Source organism: Sinohyriopsis cumingii, chromosome 9 (genome assembly GCF_028554795.1).
Source record: "Sinohyriopsis cumingii isolate HCF-2022 chromosome 9, ASM2855479v2, whole genome shotgun sequence".
NCBI classification, from domain to species: Eukaryota; Metazoa; Mollusca; class Bivalvia; order Unionida; family Unionidae; genus Sinohyriopsis; species Sinohyriopsis cumingii.
The window spans coordinates 47,728,679-47,748,268 of NC_142969.1; the positions used below are offsets into that span (position 1 = coordinate 47,728,679).

The following is a 19,590-nucleotide window of genomic DNA, read 5'->3' on the forward strand; positions in this document are numbered from 1 at the left end:
CCATACTGTTGCTATCACAAATGGGCCTGTTTTGCAGTAAACACAAGAGAACTGGAGTGTGCACAATTTTACATGTACGGTGCACTCACTATACGGCATGCTCTGAACTTTGTTGCTCTGCTTACATAAATGTGTACAAAATAACACACAATTATAAGATATTCAACCAGATTTAGTAGTTAAAGCAAATAACTTATTTCATAGACTTTAAATCCTCCAATTTACGGAGATTATTAATTTATCGGCTATAAAGGGAAGTGTCCTTGTTCAGTCCAATGAAAACAGGAAACAAAAAACAATTTTTAAAAAAATAGTAACCTCCGTTCATTTGTCGTATTTTGCATCTTTTATTTCGCAATTCGCCTATTTATATATCAGCTCTTACATTTATTCCTTCGTTTGTTCGGTCCTTCATTCCTTTTATTATTACGCCTATAACTGTATACACTATGTTTCTTCGACCGTTTCATTTTACATTCCTTCTAATTATAAGACTGGCCGCTGACACTGAAAACTAAATGAATGATCAATAGCAATATAAATAATAATTATTTCAAAGAAATAAATCGCCAGAATAATCTGTATGAATTATTTTCTTCAGATTATTGCTTTTTGCAACATCAAGCCTGCGTCGAGCACCTGTGGTACTGTCAAGAGCTCATTAATCAATTATAGGGGTATTTACCTCCTCGAAATGGGGCCCCGAGTGGCCGAGTGGTCTAAAGCGCTCTCCGTTACGGATCACTGCCATCTCACCTCTGTCTGCGCAGGTTCGAGTCTCAGATTCAGCCAATGTGGGTATGTGAGAAAGCTTGCCAGTAGCTTCTCGTGGGTCGGTGGTTCTTTCCGAGGTTTTCCCGGGTTCTTCCTCCACCATTAATACTGGCCGCCATGTATGGCCTATCGTGTGCTGAAAAATGGCGTTAAACCCCACAACAACAACAACAACAACCTCCTCGAAATGACGAGCAAATTATACTAGAAAAAAGCGCTCCTATAACACTAAGGACAAAATAAACCTGGATGCTCCCTGGCTTATATCGAAAGATATAATAGTAAAGTTGAACCGCAATTGCTTATATTTCTATCAAACAAATGCAGCTATTTCTAACAAACAGACAATAAAAAGTTTTTAAAAAATATTATGTCCCCAAAGACTATTTCCAGACATTAATCTTCGATATACAATATCAGCTTACAACAAATTTTTATGTCAGAACTGTTATGAATAAATACATTTTGGCAAAAGAAGGTGCTTGTACGAAAGAAACGAGACAATTATTTTTAATAGTACAGTAAAATATTGTATTTATGGTGTGCATGATGACCGGAGGATGATTTATGTGAAAACAAGATCTTCAAGATGCTGCATCTTCAGCGTATTAAAACTAACCATGTGCTTAACGGAACAAGACTTTGTGTATAATGACAAAGTTGGGTATTCTTGAAATGGTTTTAGAAATATTAAATTATATATTATCGATTGACTTTTAAAACTAAATAGTATATAACAATAACCAAGTGATTACTTTCAACCCATGAAAACTGAAACTAATAAGTTATTTCTTCTTCTTTTTAAATCCATATGTGTATGTGTCTGTTTATTGATGGCTCTATTTGTTTATGAAAGAAAGATGGTTGAAAGTTCAATGTTGTTTTATGTGAAGAAAAAGGTTTCGATTTGTGTGGCTAGGAACTCAAAATGGCGGACATGGAAGTGCACACGGCAAATCTTTTAGTGAAAATGACATTTAAAAAAGCAGCGAGAAAACTTCAGATTTTAGTTCTCAATCTCCCTATTTGTAAAAAAAAATTCAGTTGCCCTACCTGCTTTTGAAAAGTTGACAGATCTGAATTTCGGATGTGAAGTTTGTAGCAAAATGTTGAAGCAGACTACTGATATAAACAAAAATTCCAGTTAAACAAATACGGTTCAGAATGGTTACTTTAAAGTACACTACAAGTAAATCACAGAAATGTGAAATTAGTTATATAGTGTTTTGTCAAAGTAGTGTTTTCAAAAGGCACATAATACATCGTAAAGATCTCAAGAAACATTTAAGAGTGCATTGTTTTGGTTTTTAGCGGAGTAGGTTTGTTAATGGTTTTAATTGCTTTCCGATGAGTAGTTTTGCTTGTGGCTTTCGGCTACATTTTATCCGTCCCTGCAACATTGCCGCTCCATATCTGCCTCTGGCACATGCCAAACTAATATCCAATTTTGGATATTATGCGGACACAGACCAGCTTGGCCAGTACAAATGTATTTTACAAATCTGACAAAATAATTTCAAACACTTGGACCCTTTTTATTTTAAAGTTGTGATGACTTGCCTAAGTTAATCTATTAAACATTTTAATTTGAACTAGGTACAATTCTTTGCAAGAAAACAGAAAGCCGTTTGCGTGAAATACAACAACTATGAAGAGGACATAAATATAATATCTACATGAAGACAAACAAAATTTAAACACAAACTCATAGAATGGCCGATACCATATTAACAAGAAAGTTGTTAAAATGTATAAGATGCAGATAAAAGAACATCATCTGAACGTCATTCGACACATCCTTGAATTATGCTCAATATTTCTAAGCAGGCCTATAGTAAATTAGAATTTTTCCATCTTCGGAAAAGGACAAAAACTAATATAAAGTATCTTGGGACAAAAGTTTGATTGTTGTACTTTTTTCCTTTTGATTTTAAGCCTAATTTCTGATACGAAACTGAGAAACTTAATTTTATAATTGGACACTAGTTTTAGAAAAACAATATTCTGCTACATTATATAAACGACTTAAGAGCAAAATAAGATCCAAATTATTACATATATTACATGCAAAATTTTTAAAGTAATTTCTTTGAGAAAACAAACGCAAAGACAAACAATCTTTTTCATGTTCAAGATTCACATTCCATCTAAGAAAAAATGCTATATGTGTGTGTGTGTGTGTGTGTGTGTGCGCGTGCGTGTACTTTTTCATAGTTTCTGTTCCTTTTAGACATAATTTATGATGAAGTCTCAAAAAACACAATCAGCGCTTGCAAAACCAACAACAGAAACACTTTTTGTTCTGATTAATTCATTTTGCAGCTCATTACTCAACCAAATTAAAGTGAGGATATCATTCATTTTGTCCAATGACCGCATCCTTTTCTGTTTTTTTTTTTTTAATCTCATCAATTGGATTAAACTCCCTCGCGAGTCGTCAACAACAATGTAGCCGTTAAGAATATTAAATGCAGGAGTCTTACAATTTGCCAAACAAATTAACTTTGATTTGCTTAATACATGCTTTGACACCATAATACTTATGTTCTACACTGCGCGAGCACAACAAACCAAAACCATCACCTAAAACAATATATAATTTTTTTTTTGTTGATGCTGATGAATGTTGTCGAACAAAGATATACTTTTCAGCTCGTTTTTTTTTAGTTTATTGGATTCCTTTGCAAAATTGAAGATAATGAAATTTTTACGTATGTTGATTACTTTGTCCAAAGTAAAGTTCGACAACTGTGTTTATGGATTTATCATACCAGTCTTTATCATTAAAAGTTCTAATAGATTTCATACATACAAGAAAGAATTTAAAGAATATAAATATAGTGCCAATTAGCTTCTAGTTATTCAGCGTATCGCACTTTGTCACAGAAAAAGTTAAAAAATAAAAATTAAAAAAAATATTAAAGAATTTCTGAAATGATGATACTGATCACTTTTTTTATTTGACTTTATTTAATTGTATATATGTATCTTGGGTCGGTGCGAGTGTTTTGGAACAGTCTGGTGCTGTTTTGGGGTAGTCTTGGGAGTCTTTCCTTTAGCGATTATCAACAAGGGAAAAAATCTACTGATGTCACTCGCTAATTATACAATGCATAATTATACTGATCACATTTTTTATTTAATTTTATTTCATTGAATATATGTATCCTGGGTAGGTGAGGGTGTTTTGGGACAGTCTGGTGCTGTTTACATACGCTTACATGCTTTAAAGCAGCATGCAATTTGAGAGTAGAATTTAATCTTGTATTTTTTTCTGTACAAAATCTTTAAATAGAAAATTGATTGTTTTAAATGTATTTTTTGCAACAAGAGTTTAAATAAGTATGTATGTGTGTATGTATGGATGGATGGATGGATGGATGGATGTATAATTCTTAAAGTCATAAAGCAGAACAAACAAAGTAAGAGAAGAAAAAAATTGACGTATTTTATTACATGCTATATAGATAGAAAGTGTTACAGTGTAAATAATTTGATGACATTCCATGTTTAAAGGTCAATAATAATTCAAATGTTTCCCTGTTTGGAACTATTTCATCTTCCGCATCATCGCGTGCATTGCCAAGTTACCAAGCGCTTCAGCGGAAGTGATTATTCAACAGTGATCGTTGGAAGCTTCCTTGTATAAACATTCATATTTTCGAAGGAATATCAGAAAATGTACGACGAAGATTCAGAGGGGCCTAGGGCGACCTTTGAAATCTACAAGGCCGAAGCAGATTCGTTGTACAAGCAAGGGGGATACAAGAAAGCTATAGAAAGCTACACAATGGTACAGTGATGTCGTATTGTGTTGCATATTTTGGATGATGGGGGTTGTGGTGGGGGTGCGGGTAGATGGAGGCTGTGGGCGGGTGCACTTTCTTTTGTCAGTTAAAATGGTGAAATGATTGATATCCCCCCCCCCCACTGCAGGTATAGTTTCCGTGTTTTTGCGTTGCCTGATAAATATTCAGGTAAACTGGTGTTGTAGCTCGTACAATACTTATTTCTGTCTAATGAAACTTTGAATGCATAAACGTAGTGATGATTGTACTCCTTTTTATCTATTTCTAATGATGAACAGTTTTAATTTTTGCACTATGTTGAAAAAATGCAAATTTTGTAGAGAAATGTGAAGACGTGACTATTTGCCCCTCGCTCATTGTTGGGACATTGATCGATACATTTTGTATATAAAATCATTCTTTTATGTTTATATAATAAATCTAAACTTGATTCAGTCTTCTTAAATATCATATCAACATCTTGACATTTAAGACAATTTTTTTCTCTCATTTATTTTCAAGTGCACAGTGCTAGTGTTGGTTTGATAAACCCTTATTGTTTTATTAGTTACTGGGATCTGCAGTAGCTCAGCTGGTAGAGTGCAAGATTTGTTATTCAAGAGTCACGAGTTCGATCAAATATGGCTGCATCACTGGTTTTACGCAGAATGTTAAGTTATTGATTATGTTCAGTAAATGATATTCAGTGGCTAGTAATACATTAATAATATTTTAAACCATTTAAAATGTAATTCTGTTACCAAGTTTGGTCAGCTGAGACATTGTGAAGAGTGATTACCTTGACCCAGATGCATACTCAATGGCTTCAAATAAAGTAACAGAAAAGTTTTGTTAAAATCAGCAAATAGTTTATTTCCCTAGAATGCAAAGTGAAAATTTAAAAAGAACTTAGAGTATTATGAAATAAATCCCAAATAGTCCTAGCTATTATAACACAAGTACAAAAGAATGAAGTTCAGTTAAATTCCAGTGGTATTCCAAATAATACCATCACAGATTGTGCTGATGTAGGGCTTGTCTTTGAATGTGTTAATATGCCTGTGGTTTAGAGTGTGGAAGATGTGCCATTAGTCTTTTGGTGTTTCACAGTAATCGAATCCAAGATGTCCATGTTTGAATTCACTATAATTCCAAATTGATATTTCTGTCCAAGAATATTATCAAGTACTTTTTAATTCCACTGAATAATATTTGGAATAGATAAATAAATAAATCCAAATCAAAACTAAACACAACAATAAAATTGATTCTGCTTCAGATGTTATGGCAGGAATAAATACATTTTCAAGTAAACAACATTTTATAAAAAAAAACAACTAAGACACAATAGTAGAACCCGGAAAGGGTCAAAAGTTCATTTCTAGAACAATCTAAGTTGTTAACAATGTGAGATCTGTTACTAAAATTATAATAATGAACATGGTAAACATCAGGTACATCAGTTTATCCATGGGGAAATACCAGTGTCCTTGATTCCAATTAAGATAATAATCCTAATATTTAACCTACACTAACAGAGAAGTATTAGCCATATATTATGTTGTTTACAAAACAAATGTCCTAATCAGGTACACCATGAAAATGATTTTGTTCAAGTCAGTTACAAAATACAATTATACATAACAGATAATCACAGAGAGAATGTTGTTATTGTTGTTGTAGGGTTTAACACCATTTTTCAGCACTTTATAGGCTATACATGACGGCCAGTATAGATGGTGGAGGAAGAACCTGGGAAAACCCCAGAAAGAACCACTAACCTCTTAATGCTGAGCGCCTAGCGAGGCAGCTGTTAATACCATTTTTGTAAGTCTTTGGTATGACTTGGCTGGGGTTTGAACCCACGACCTCCTGCTTTCAAGGCGGACGCTCTAACCACTAGGACACCGGAGCGGTGAATTAACATTTGGTAAGATTTACACTTAGGTTGCACCAACTAGCCACTAATGTGCATACATACATTCAGCATGCAGTATGTTGTCACAGGCAAGATAATGTGAAGATCAAATATTATGCTTGTAATAACTCAGTTTTTCCATTTATAATATTAAGCAACAAACTTTTAATTTTCAGGATGACTTCATCCTCCTTCAGAATAATTAAATGCAATATATTTTTTGGACATAGTGGGGCAGTAATATTAAAGTCATATTTACATTCAACATTTAATGAGTTTTTCAATTTTATGACTGGTAGAGACAGCTTCTCAGATGATGTTGGTAAAACAACACCTCTCATGCCCTCACATGTGTTGTGTGACCAGAAATACGGTTACTGACAGGCCTAAATAACCACTAAAGTGATTTGTTGATCTGGGTTCAGCCAAATTCCAGACATGAAATTATTCTTTTTAATAATAATAATAATAATAAAGGTTACTAACACACCCTAGATACAGAAAAAATGTACAAAGTGAGATGTTGTTGATGGTGATCTCTTTGAATCTTTGACTGTATATAATGCATTGATTCTTGCATACCACAGGATTATGCTCAGTCCAGTATTATTTATAAGATATATAAATTATCTCTCCCTATGAGAAAATTCACAAGTATATCATTACACATACATGTATGATAATTTTTTGTATATTGAAATTACTTACCACTGAGTTCTTCAAAATGACATAGAAACTGGCAGTGCTGAATTGGTCTAAATCTAGTGTGTGTTGTTCAGTGCTGAAAGAATGCTAGACATTGAACATACTGTATGTGACACTGTTTTATTATATATGTATAGTCTTAAAAAAATAAAAGACAGTCCCTGTAACCTTAATTTAAAACTGTTCCATGAAATGGGGTTCACACAATAGTTGAATCACCACAAAAAGCTAATTCCTTCTAGCTTTCTTGAAATAAAACCCCTGCAGTATGTTCCAGGCCCATGAAATTGCCTCAGATCAGTATAGTAATTCAAGTTGGTATTAAAACTCTAGTCGACTATGCCTGAGATGTAGACTGGCTAGAAATGTGCACTAAATTCGACATTATAGAAATGTGCACTAAATTCGACATTATAGAAGCTACAGTTGCCTAGGAAATGCGCATGAAACTGGAAGGGAGTAAAATATGTTAAGCTTCTAAAAACATTTACAATAAAAACATTTCATTTTTTGGGTCAAAAGATTTAAGAGATTTTAAAGTAGAAATTTCATACAAACATCATCAATCTGCAGTAGTAGATAATTTTATATAGAGCAGTGTGAACAATATCAAATTTAGAACTCTTTCTTTGTGGGAACGACAATATATTTGAACAACATAAACAAGAAAATTCTTCATGTGGAAACAGTGGAAGACATCAAAGAAAAAATCTGTCATCCCTAATGAATATCCCGCCTGCCATCATTTGCACTGTGGCAGATGGCCATTGTACTGTACATCTTGGATGAATCAAGTTTCTGGTCATATCACCAAGACACAATTCACACCATTTGATTCTGAAGTCGGCCTCATTTTGAATTATCATCAGTCATTTTGTTCCAGACCTGTTAGTTTAGGCTTTTAAATTTCAAATATTAACTTTCTGTATTTGGTTTTGCTATTTCCTGATTGTATGAGGTAAAAATACTATGGGACATTTTAACATGATTCTTACCAAAGTTGGATATGGTGTTATAAAAGAAGCAACATTATCACCTGGAGAGTTTATTTTAGACTGGTATTATTGAATATATGGGATGAAAAGAATATCAGTGATACATTTTGTTGAATGAAATTCACCTCACTCTTTCTTTCTCTGACTTTAATGAAAACACTGTGTGTACAATTTCACTTTTATTTTGTATGCTTTTGTCTCTCTTGGTTTCAAGGATGTCAGATGAATATCAAAGAATTGTACAAAACCATAGCTATGTGCTAAACTTATATTTTGGAATTAATTTATTTTGTTAAAATAACAGCTATTCAAAGTTCAAATTTTAGCCCAGGTTTGTCACAGAAAACTTAGATTATTGTATAACTAATATGTTAAGCATGATTTGGTTCTGTTGAAAATTTTGAGGAATTTAAGAATATAACTTTATATATATATATATATATATAGTAGCTTACAAAATGACAAATACAAGGGGACCCGAGTGGCCAAGTGGTCTAAAGCGCTCTCTGTTATGGATCACTGCCATCTCACCTCTGTCTGCGTGGGTTCGAGTCCAAGGCTCGGCTAACGTTGGTACGTGGGAAAGCCTGCCGGTAGCTTCTCGTGGGTCGGTGGTTCTTCCCTGGATTTTCCAGGGTTCTTCCTCCACCAGTTATACTGGCCGCCATGTATAGCCTATCTTGTGCTGAAAAATGGCCTTAAACCCTAGAACAACAACGACAAATACAAAACCCCCCAAATTGGGAAACTGAGTTTAATAGAAAGATGAGCAATAATCACTGAACCATGAAACACATGACCTAGTTTTCACAGAGACAAAGTTCTATGGCTCCATAGGATTTAGTGCCAGAGAAAACAAACTCATTGAAAAGGTAAACTAAAATAATAGACTCCAAGTTGAGATATCACTCTGACCTAATTTTTACCCAATGGCTGTAACACTAATGTAGTCACATACCAAGTTGTGTGACACCATAGGTGATGGTGGCCATTAAAATGAGTTAAACACAAAGTATTACCAAAATCACAGGACTGTGAAATATATATCAGAGTGACCTAACTTTCACTTACAGGGTTAAAACCCCTTATGCCAGAAATAAATACCAATTAATGTAACTTTGCAGGTAACTAGTGTCTGAGAAAATGACCCAAATGCAACCTTAATCTTGAGACATTGAGCTCAATGTAAAGGTAAGGGCAGATCTGTGAACTATAAAATATATGTCACAGTGACCTTGTTTTTACTAATTGCAGATTATTTGTAACACAATTACATAATCGGTGACGCAAGCCCTCTCCTGAGTGTTTAATGCCAGATGGATGGATGAATATCCTCAATCGTCAAGCTAGGATTCCAACCCAAAATAATTCCCTGTTAGTAATGATGGAAAATGAAAATATACATAAACACTGAAAAGGACATTTAATTGCCCATTTAATCAGAGACAGTTTTTATCTAGTTATTATGTTTCTTTTGATGCAAGAATAAGTTAACAATGTCTTGGTTTTATTAAATAAAAATTAAATGAGTTTAACATATATTAAATTTTGTTCATGTGCTAAAGTTGAATTGATATTTAAAATATAATTTTCAGGCCTTAGAACTGCAGGAAAATGATAAGAACTGCCTGGTGTCCCGGTCCAAATGTTACCTAAAGCTGGGAGATACGGAGAATGCCTTGCAGGATGCCGAAGCAGCCTTAGCTGAGGAGAAAACATTCCACAAAGTAGGAATATCCACTGTCTGGTGTAACCTCAAAGTGCTTGACACAATGAGACAGAAATTAATTAAGCCTATTTAATTGCAGTAAATGACTTTAAAAGTGGATGCAATGTCATGCGTATTGTATGAGATGATAAATGGGGTCATGTAGCTGCAGTGGCTCAGTGGTTAGTGTGCAGGACTTGCGACTCATAGAGTGCAGGTTTAAATCCTAACTTTGCCCCAGGGATCGCTACTGTGGTATGCCCTTTGGCAAGGCACTTTGATGCAATTGCCCTAGCATTAAATAACCTATACAGTAATACCTCGAACATTCACGAGGTTAGGTTCCAGAACCAGTTGCGGATCAGGAGGAATTGTGAATGTTTGGTACGAGTCACTAAAAATGCTAATAAATGCTTATTTCTAGGGTTTAAACCCTAAATATGACCCAAATCATGCTCCCAAAGCACTTTAATTTCATTTAAAAGTTAGCTTAATACATTACCCTTAAAAAGAGAAATAAATGGTTGACGTAAAAATAGAGTACAGTATCGCCTAATGGGTATTTGCCACACTAGCGCATTTACAGTACAGTACATGTATACTAATATTACCCCTATACTAATTCATTGGCTGCCGTTTTCTTTTGCACTCACAGTAAGGTGAAACCAAGTAACGAATGGGACTGTAAACTTAATGACTGACGTTTTCTTTGTCATTGTCAGGAAGGTAACTAGGTAAACTTCATATGTCACAGAAGTCATATAATGAAGGTACAATTCAATAAAATAAAGAAAACATGTATGTAGAGGGTACCAATGAACATTTCGCGAATCCGTGAATTTGCGAATCCAGAAATGCGAATGCACGAGGTATTACTGTATGTGTTGCTGTGCTGTAAAACACCAAACCAAAGCAAAATACAAAATATGGATATTTTTTATTCCACTCCACAATTAAGGAAGGGGCAGATATTATAAGGCAAAAAAATTGTTTCCTTTTGCACTGGTAATAAAATTAGGGTAGGTAGGTTTTTTGTTGTTGTTTAAATAATATATATTATAATTATATATATATATATATATATATATATATATATATATATATATATATATATATATATATATAATGTACTAAGCGCTTCAAGTTCTAGGCAAAACTGGCTCAATTATATGCACATTAGAGATAAAAAACCAACTTTAATAAACTGAAAAAGTTCTGCAGCAGCAAAATCTCTAAGGAGGTATGTTTCTCTATTCCACCAGTTTTAAAAAAAAAAAATATCTCAGTGAACTTGATACCAAGAAAGCTACAGGACTGGATCAGAGTGGTCCACGACTCATTAAATCTTCTGCCTCTGCTATTTTAGATAGCATAACATTCATAATCAATTTAAGTATTGCAACCTCATCTGTCCCCAAAATATGGAAAATTGCAAAAGTAACTCCTGTTCACAAATCTTGTTCTAAGGATGATGCTGATAACTACCGACCAATCTCATTACTACCAAACTTGTCAAAATTGATTGAAAAACATGTCCATGACTCATTAATGTCATATTTAACCGAACACTTGCTGTTACACCCTAATCAATTAGGCTTTAGACAGAAACATCCATGTGAGACTGCCTTGATCTCCCTAACTGATAAATGGCTTCAAGGTAGAAAATAGGATCTATATTTATAGACTTCATGAAAGCTTTTGACATGGTGGATCATGAAATCCTTATGAAGAAACTGAAAATCTACCAATGTGATGAAACCATAGTTAGATGGTTTACTTCATACTTAAGTGAGAGAACACCACATGTTTATATAAATAATATTCTGTCTGAACCTGGAACAATTAGATATGGAGTACCACAAGGCTCAATTCTAGGTCCATTACTATTTATTTTATTTATTAATGACCTACCACTTTTACTAAGGTACTCAATATCATCTTCAGATCTCTATGCAGTTGATACAACATTGTCAGACAGCCAAAACACAAAGCATGAACTCGAAATTTCTTTACAGAATGCCCTAAACAAACTGGACAACTGGTGCATATGCAATGGCATGGTGGTAAATACTGGTAAAACTAAAATATTACTTATCACAACATGGCAAAAAAGGAAAAATCTTGGTAGTGATGAACTGTTTGACATGGAAGAATACAAATTTGCAAATGGTCTGTCATGATAGACTACTTGGTATTTTGGTAGATAATATAATAGACTGAACATATCAAACACATAAGTAAAAAAGTCAAGTCAAGTTTATGGCTTCTTAGTAGGATAAGACATTTTCTCCCTGAAAAGCACAGAAAACTATTTCGTAACAGTTACATACAACTCTATTTAGACTACTGTAATACAGTATGGGGTTATTTCAAATGATAAAAACATAGCAAAGCTGGCACATGTTCAAAAATGAGCATTAAAGCTAATATCAATCCAGAAAGAAAGCAAGGAAAATTTAGTTGGTAAGTTAAAAATATTACCTATTAAAGACTGAATCCATTTGAGAAAAGCTAAATTAATGTACCGGATGTCCAGTAATAGTGCTCCTGAATATTTACAATCGCTATTCCAGTATAGGCTACCCGGCAGTACTAACCACCTGCAATCCATGTCTACCAAAAATTATAAAATTCCAAAACTAAATAAGGAATTATGTAAAAACAGGGGCCCCGAGTGGCCGAGTGGTCTAAAGCGCTCTTCGTTACGGATCACTGCCATCTCACCTCTGTCTGCGGCGGTTCGAGTCTAAGATTCAGCCAATGTGGGCATGTGAGAAAGCCTGCCAGTAGCTTCTCGTGGGTCGGTGGTTCTTTCCGGGTTCTTCCTCCACCATTAATACTGGCCGCCATGTATAGCCTATCGTGCTGAAAAATGGCGTTAAACCCCACAACAACAACAACAACAATGTAAAAACAGTTTCCAGTACTCTGGAACTTTGCTCTGGAATAGTATTCCTGTTGAGATTGAAAGCCCACTCTATTTCCATCTTCCAAAGCCCAGTATATCCAGTGGCTTCAGAGATGCAGCTAATATAAATAAATTCCTTTGTATGAGGGCCTCAAGGTAGATTAGTTCTTAGCTAATTGTGTTACCCTCTCTAAATAAAGTCATTATTATTATTATTACAAATCAATTTCAAAATGTTTTTTTTTTAAAAAAATTATAATTTTTTTTTTATGGTTAACACCAAAAAACAGACATTCAGCTGATCGGAAACTCAATTTTTTTTGGCCTTATCATATATACTTGCTTGTAAATTGATTCCAGGTGCAAATAATATAGATCCTGTTCTGCCATCACATAAAGCACTGGCAGATCAAGGTCTGTTTTGTATGTTATTGTGATTACTCATAACAGACTACATAGTCCCAGATCTTCATTGAATTATGTGACAGCAGATCTTGGTCTTTGCAGCTTACAGTTGGACTTGACTTGTGGGTTTATACATAACCCATGTGAATTTGAGTTAGGGGAGGGGCATTTGTATGCCACTTAACATGTTTCTACTTTTTACCATTATCATTCATTCTAATTGGAGCATTATGGCCTAGTTTTTATAATTTATTGAATGAAGATGAATTGGGGGGCTGTACACTCTTCATAGGATTTGTGGATTTCAGCGATAGTAGGTAAAACAAATTTGCAACAATGTCTGGTCACATTTAATGTCCTAAATTTTCCCCAGTATGATACACATAAACCACTACTTAGGTCTAATTTTAAAAGGTTTTTATGGATAAATTACTTGCCAAAAATTCATGATCACCTTGATGTAATTGATTATAACAGAATTTAGTATTTATTGTACTAAAGATCTGTTAACCAAAAGGTTCGTAGTTTTTGTCATTTAATTTTAAAAGATCTGATTAGGGGCTTTTTTTGTTGTTGTTGTGGGCTTTAACGCCATTTTTCAGCACACGATACACGATAGGCTATGTATGGCGGCCAGTATTTATGGTGGAGGAAGAACACGGGAAAACCCTGGGAAGAACCACCAACCCACGAGAAGCTACTGGCAAGCTTTCTCACATACCCACATTGGTCGAATCCTAGACTTGAACCCATGCAGACAGAGGTGAGATGGTAGTGATCCGTAACGGAGAGCGCTTTAAACCACTCGGCCACTCCTGATTAGGGGCAGATAGTTCCTTATACCTATTACGTACAGTAAAGTACTGTTTTGGTTCAGCAAAATATTTTCTGTAAGACATTAATCAGTACTATTTGTCCAACAATTTTAGCAGTATCGTTGACTATACCAATCTGATGTTGTGATTGTGTAATAAAAGTGACACCAAAGGATTAAGTTTACTTGTTGTACATATACTGAATATTAAGTTATGAACACTAATTCATTGGATAGCAGGATATCATTTTTATTTTTTCACAAAAGATGTGAGACATTAGATGACTCTCCAAGTGAATAATCATAAACATCAAACATTTAAGTTGATAAAAGTTGTGTACATCGAATTTTAGCAGCTTATTGGGTTGTTGTATTTAATTTGGATAGTTTAACTTTGTGTCCTTGGCCAGGATTTCTTATTTGGTCATTGGAAGCACTCATGGTTTAATTACATGATCACAGTTAGCCCTTTACTGTGCAATGATGCATATTGACAAATCTGATTCAGATACCCAGTACTACCAAATTAAAGTCTTTACACCCGTAATTATCGCTTATACAACTGAGGGATTGAACATAGAAATTTAATATGAAGCAGATCCTTAGTAATCACAGAATTTAAAGCAGCTGTATGATTTAGTCTACACTCAGCTGTAGAATGCAACAGTGTATCTGTCATTTGTTAACATGTGCTCTGTATCCCATGGCTGCAACATTGTCGTTTGAAAATTTGAACAGTACAGTTGAAAGATTTTTGACAATATATGGGTAGACCAGTGTATGCCATTGAATGAACCAGTATTTACCCTATTTTTACGCATGTTTTGGGGAAGCAGTAAGACAAATTTGTGCAAATATCTCCCAAAGGGACCAAAATAATAGTTTGGCTATTTTGCCAGAATGACCAATTGATAATCCATGATCAAGAGACGAAAGTGCGCCCATTAGCAGAGGTCAAAATTACTCTGGTGCTAGATTAGACAGGTTCGTTTTTAATGTGAAATTTGCAAAGGCTAACATAAAATAAAAAATGTTGCAATCACAAGCATTTTGTAATACATGGAGGTTTTCTCATTCTTTATATGCTCACTTATAAGTTTAGTCCATAGACCCAGATCTGTCATTGCATTGTGTGCTGGCAGATCTGGATCTATGCAGTTTGTTAGGAGTAATCAGTATAACAAGCAAGATAGACCCGGTTTGCAGGCATTTTATACTATGACAGATCAGCATCTTTGTTGTTTGCAGTTTGACTGGACTTATAAGTAAGTATATATTGTACATAACAAATTGCATTATCCAAATGAACATTTTGTGCAGACATGCCAACCTTCCCGTTATTTGTGGGAGACTCCCTGAATTCAGCCTCACCTCCAGCATTATTATATTTTTTTATCCCCAGAAAAAATTAATTTCGTCAAATAAAATCGAGAAAAATTTGTTTTTTTTAACAAAAATTGTTTTGGAAATTTCCCAGTGTGTAAAACTGGAAATATTGAGAAGTTCTTTGAAAAGCACGTAAACTTGAATCTATATGTTTGGTGATCTCCTCTACAGTATCTAAAAGAAAGGGAAATTTGGATGAAGTTGGAAAGTCAAAAACATATGAAACTTCTTTTCAAGCTTCTTATAGCCTGGAATTTCCATGCCTGACTCGTGGAATTGATAAACATTCAGCATTTTGCAAGACTAGCAATTCATGTTTCATTGTTGCCAGTGGCGGGCGTGATGATTGTCGTTGACATCTCCAGTCACAAAAGTAAGTTTTTAATCTCACTGTTTATTTTTATGACCTTAATTGTATGCTGCAAATTATAATTTGACTGCCAGCATTAAAATTATGATTATCTTTAGTGAGATTAGGATACACTGATAGATTGGTTAAATCAGGTACAGTTGAATAAACGATAATTGAATCAATACATCTGCAAATAATAAAAATACTAAGATTTCATTATTATTATTTAGCCGTAAAGTCACAAATTTACTTTAACAATTTAGATTTATCAGCTCTTTCCTAAGAACTACATCTACTTGCCTAAGATATATAGTAAGATTGGGAAGTGAAACAGATACTTTTGTTTCTGAGTCAGTCTTTTAAATTGCGTGTAATTTTTTTCACAGGCATTTAACATCTGCACAGACAAAGAGAAACACCCAGGATGTGTCAGACTTGTTCAGATTTGTGGATTCATCCTTTGAAGAAACTGTGACCAGAGCTGAAGCACTTTCTACAGGGTTTCTTGTTGAACATAATATCCCTCTATCTGCAGCCAATCATGCAGGTGCCCTTTTAAGGCTTTGTTCTGCATCCATCCCATTCAGCATGCGACATCATTAAAAAATGTCAGTGTGGACAAACAAAGACAACATGTATTGTTAAGGAACTGGCAGCAGCTTTTACAGAAACTTCAGTTCAGACAATGAAAAGTGGGCTATTTAGCATTGCTACAGATGGTAGCGATGACAGGGGAGACAAGTTATACCCACTTGTTGTTTTATATAGTGAAAATAGAAATACAAGACCGAAATTTCTAATATTATTGGAGTGCACTGAAAAGGGAACGGGAAAACATCAAAAATGATTGACAAAAAATTTGAGGAACAAGGCATCCCTTGGAGGAAATGCATTGCATTCATCACAGTCAGTGCCAATGTTATGATAGGAATGAAGAGTGGTGCCTATGGATTTTTGCTGCAAAAGCAGCCAGAGTTATACGCAACTGATTGCATTTGTCATCGACTCCACTTGGCCCGTGAATGGGCTTGCAAGGAGCTTACTGTTAATATAGAATCATTCTTTCGTGACATTTATTACTACAAGGAAAAGAGCACCAATAGGATGCATACATTCATATGTTGCCAAGAAGAAACAGGTGTTGATATCACTAAGGTGTGCAAGCATGGCAGTACTAGGTGGCTGTCTCTTGGAAAAACAATAAAATCGGTACTCAAGCAGTGGGATAAACTTACAGCCTTCTTTAAGGCAGAGTGGGAAGAGGAGAAGTCTGCCTGTAAAGAAGCCAAAACAAGACAAAGTGTGGAAGCCAGCCACTCCAGGAAGTAGAGAGTTCTGTAAAATATAAGGTCCAGGACTTTAAGTTGAACGTCCTCTTCTTGGACTTCATCATTCCCTTTTTTGACAGGGTGAATCTTGAGCTGCAGTCAGAACAACCACTGATCCACAAACAGGCTGCTCAGATAAAAGAGCTTATCAAGCATATTATGGCCATATTTGTGAAACCTTCTGCAATGATCTACAAGGATACAGAATCTGTTCACTCTCAGATTGGATACAACATCAAGAATTATGAAGAAAAAATGATTGGTCAAGCAGCTCGAAGCTTCATGCAGGAATGTAAACTTCTAAAGAAAAGACTGACTTGTTCTTTACCTCTATAAAAGCCTTCTTTACAACAGCTTGTAACTATCTAATTAAGCATGGAAATATTTCAGAAACTCGTCTTAAAATTGCAGTTGTAGCAGATGTGACAAAGAGGCCCTTCATCAGCTTTGCAATGCTGGAATTCTTTGTGAAGCGGTTTTCAGCAATCATTCCTGCAGGAGCTTCACTGGATCAGCTGCAGATGCAGTTTTCTCTATACCAGGTTGAAGAACTACTTCCTGGAATGCTGGAGCCTAATTCAGCAGTTGCCATGGACCAAACTTGGATGAAGATTGGTGAGATCAGAGATAGCATGGGTCAAGCAAAATTTGGACTTCTTGCCAAAGTGATGAGCCATATCATCGCCTTCCCTCGCAGCAATGCATTCTGTGAAAGAATATTTAGTTTTGTGAGGAAGAATAGGACTGACTTCAGGAGCAGTATGAAAACTGAGACACTAGAAAGTATTCTTGTTGTTTGCTCAGAGAGACTGTTTGACAAAATTATGCTTAAAAGATGCAAAGGAGTAACAACCATGTCTCTCCAGGAGTAATGTTAAATTTATGTTCTTCATTGTTAAGTTTTGTTCAGTCTGTTATTTATACATTGTTAATTATTATCTAAAATTAAACCATTGTAGAATTAAATAAGCATATGTTTATTTGAAAAATATTCACTTTTTGTAAACGTGTTCAACATATTTCTCCCGATGAAATCCTGCCTGCAATAATTGAAATCTCCCTGAATCAAAATCTCCCTTGAGGACTCTCATTGGGGTTGGCAGGTCTGTTTGTGCAGTGTCAAACACAGCCAGGAACTTATCACATTGTTATAAAATTGATTTGAATTTGGGATGTAACATTTTTGAGACAAATGTTAAATCCAAGACATGAGCAAAAACATTTTTAGTGACTTATTAATTTATTCTAAGAATCTGTACATGACTTCAGTATGTTTCTTTGTGTTTTCTCAGTAACTGTCAGTGAAAAACTGGACTGTATCATTATCAGTTAATCCTGCATGCTCATTGTAAACTTGACAAAACTTGGGATTGTACAATTTGCTTGAAAATTTTAATTCTTAAATTTAATATTTTGGCTTTCATAGGAACCATACCATGTAACCGAAGAAATATATATTGTCTAGTTGGTGTAAATGACATGAAGCACTGTCAGCTTCAAGTTTTGCTTATTGTTTATTGAAATACATGTATTAGCATTTTGTACATCATGACACCTACTTCCACAAGATATTTCATATGCCATTTGTGGAATCAAAATATACTGTACCTGACCCAGACAGTTGACTGCGAATTTTATCACCACAAATTTAAAGAAATTGCAGATAGCATGTTACATTTAGTCCAAGTGCTAGAATTTACACTTTATTCCATTTCCTAAACCAATACTTTTGTAGCAGTTTAGTCATTGGATTCTTGCCTATATGTTATTCACCACCACCACTACCACCACCACATCATAAGATGCATATAGAAATAATGTTTTGATGTCTCAGGTTTTGGAACAAAATGTAGGTCATGTTTACACAGTCAGTATCATTGACTTGTGATGTCAGTTATTGCTGCTCAGGGGATGAATGCAATTTTTAATGGATTGCCATGGTTGTTGTTGTTGTTGTTGCATGGTTTAATGCCATTTTTCAGCACATGATAGGCTATATATGGCAGCCAGTATTAATGGTGGAGGAAGAAACCGGGAAAACCCCGGAAAGAACCACCAACCCACAAGAAGCTACTGGCAAGCTTTCTCACATACCCACATTGGCCGAATCTGAGACTCGAACCCACGCAGACAGAGGTGAGATGGCAGTGATCCATAACGGAGAGCGCTTTAGACCACTCGGCCACTCGGGGCCTCGAGTCAAGAAGGTACATGAACTAAATAGATTTGTAATAGTTGTTGTTTTCGTTCACCAGAACTTGTAAATTCTAAGGTGAGCCAAATTCACAGACATGATGTAAACGGAATATTTTATGTTTTACGAATTTAAACTGCCCATTGAAGTGGTGTCATTATACGTACCATCAGCTTGCGGCTGGTTAGAACCCTTTAAATCACCAAGCCATGGAACTTGATAAATATTTATGACATGATCTAAAGTTATAGGCCTACTTATTGACAAGTAAATTTCTTACCACATTTTTATGAATGCCCATTAAACTTTGCAAAT

General features: G+C 34.8%; 1 protein-coding gene across 1 annotated transcript in view; it reads left to right on the forward strand.

Annotated features, from left to right (window-relative positions):
* Positions 1-4,396: 4,396 nt before the first annotated feature.
* LOC149791757 (outer dynein arm-docking complex subunit 4-like) overlaps positions 4,397-19,590 on the forward strand; it is a 51,190-nt gene continuing 35,996 nt past the window's right edge. Inside the window, exons 1-2 of the mRNA XM_089970259.1 lie at positions 4,397-4,567; positions 9,776-9,907. Of these exons, the coding sequence (XP_089826385.1) occupies positions 4,454-4,567; positions 9,776-9,907 (246 nt within the window). The 5' untranslated portion in view covers positions 4,397-4,453. The remainder of the gene's footprint in view (positions 4,568-9,775; positions 9,908-19,590) is intronic.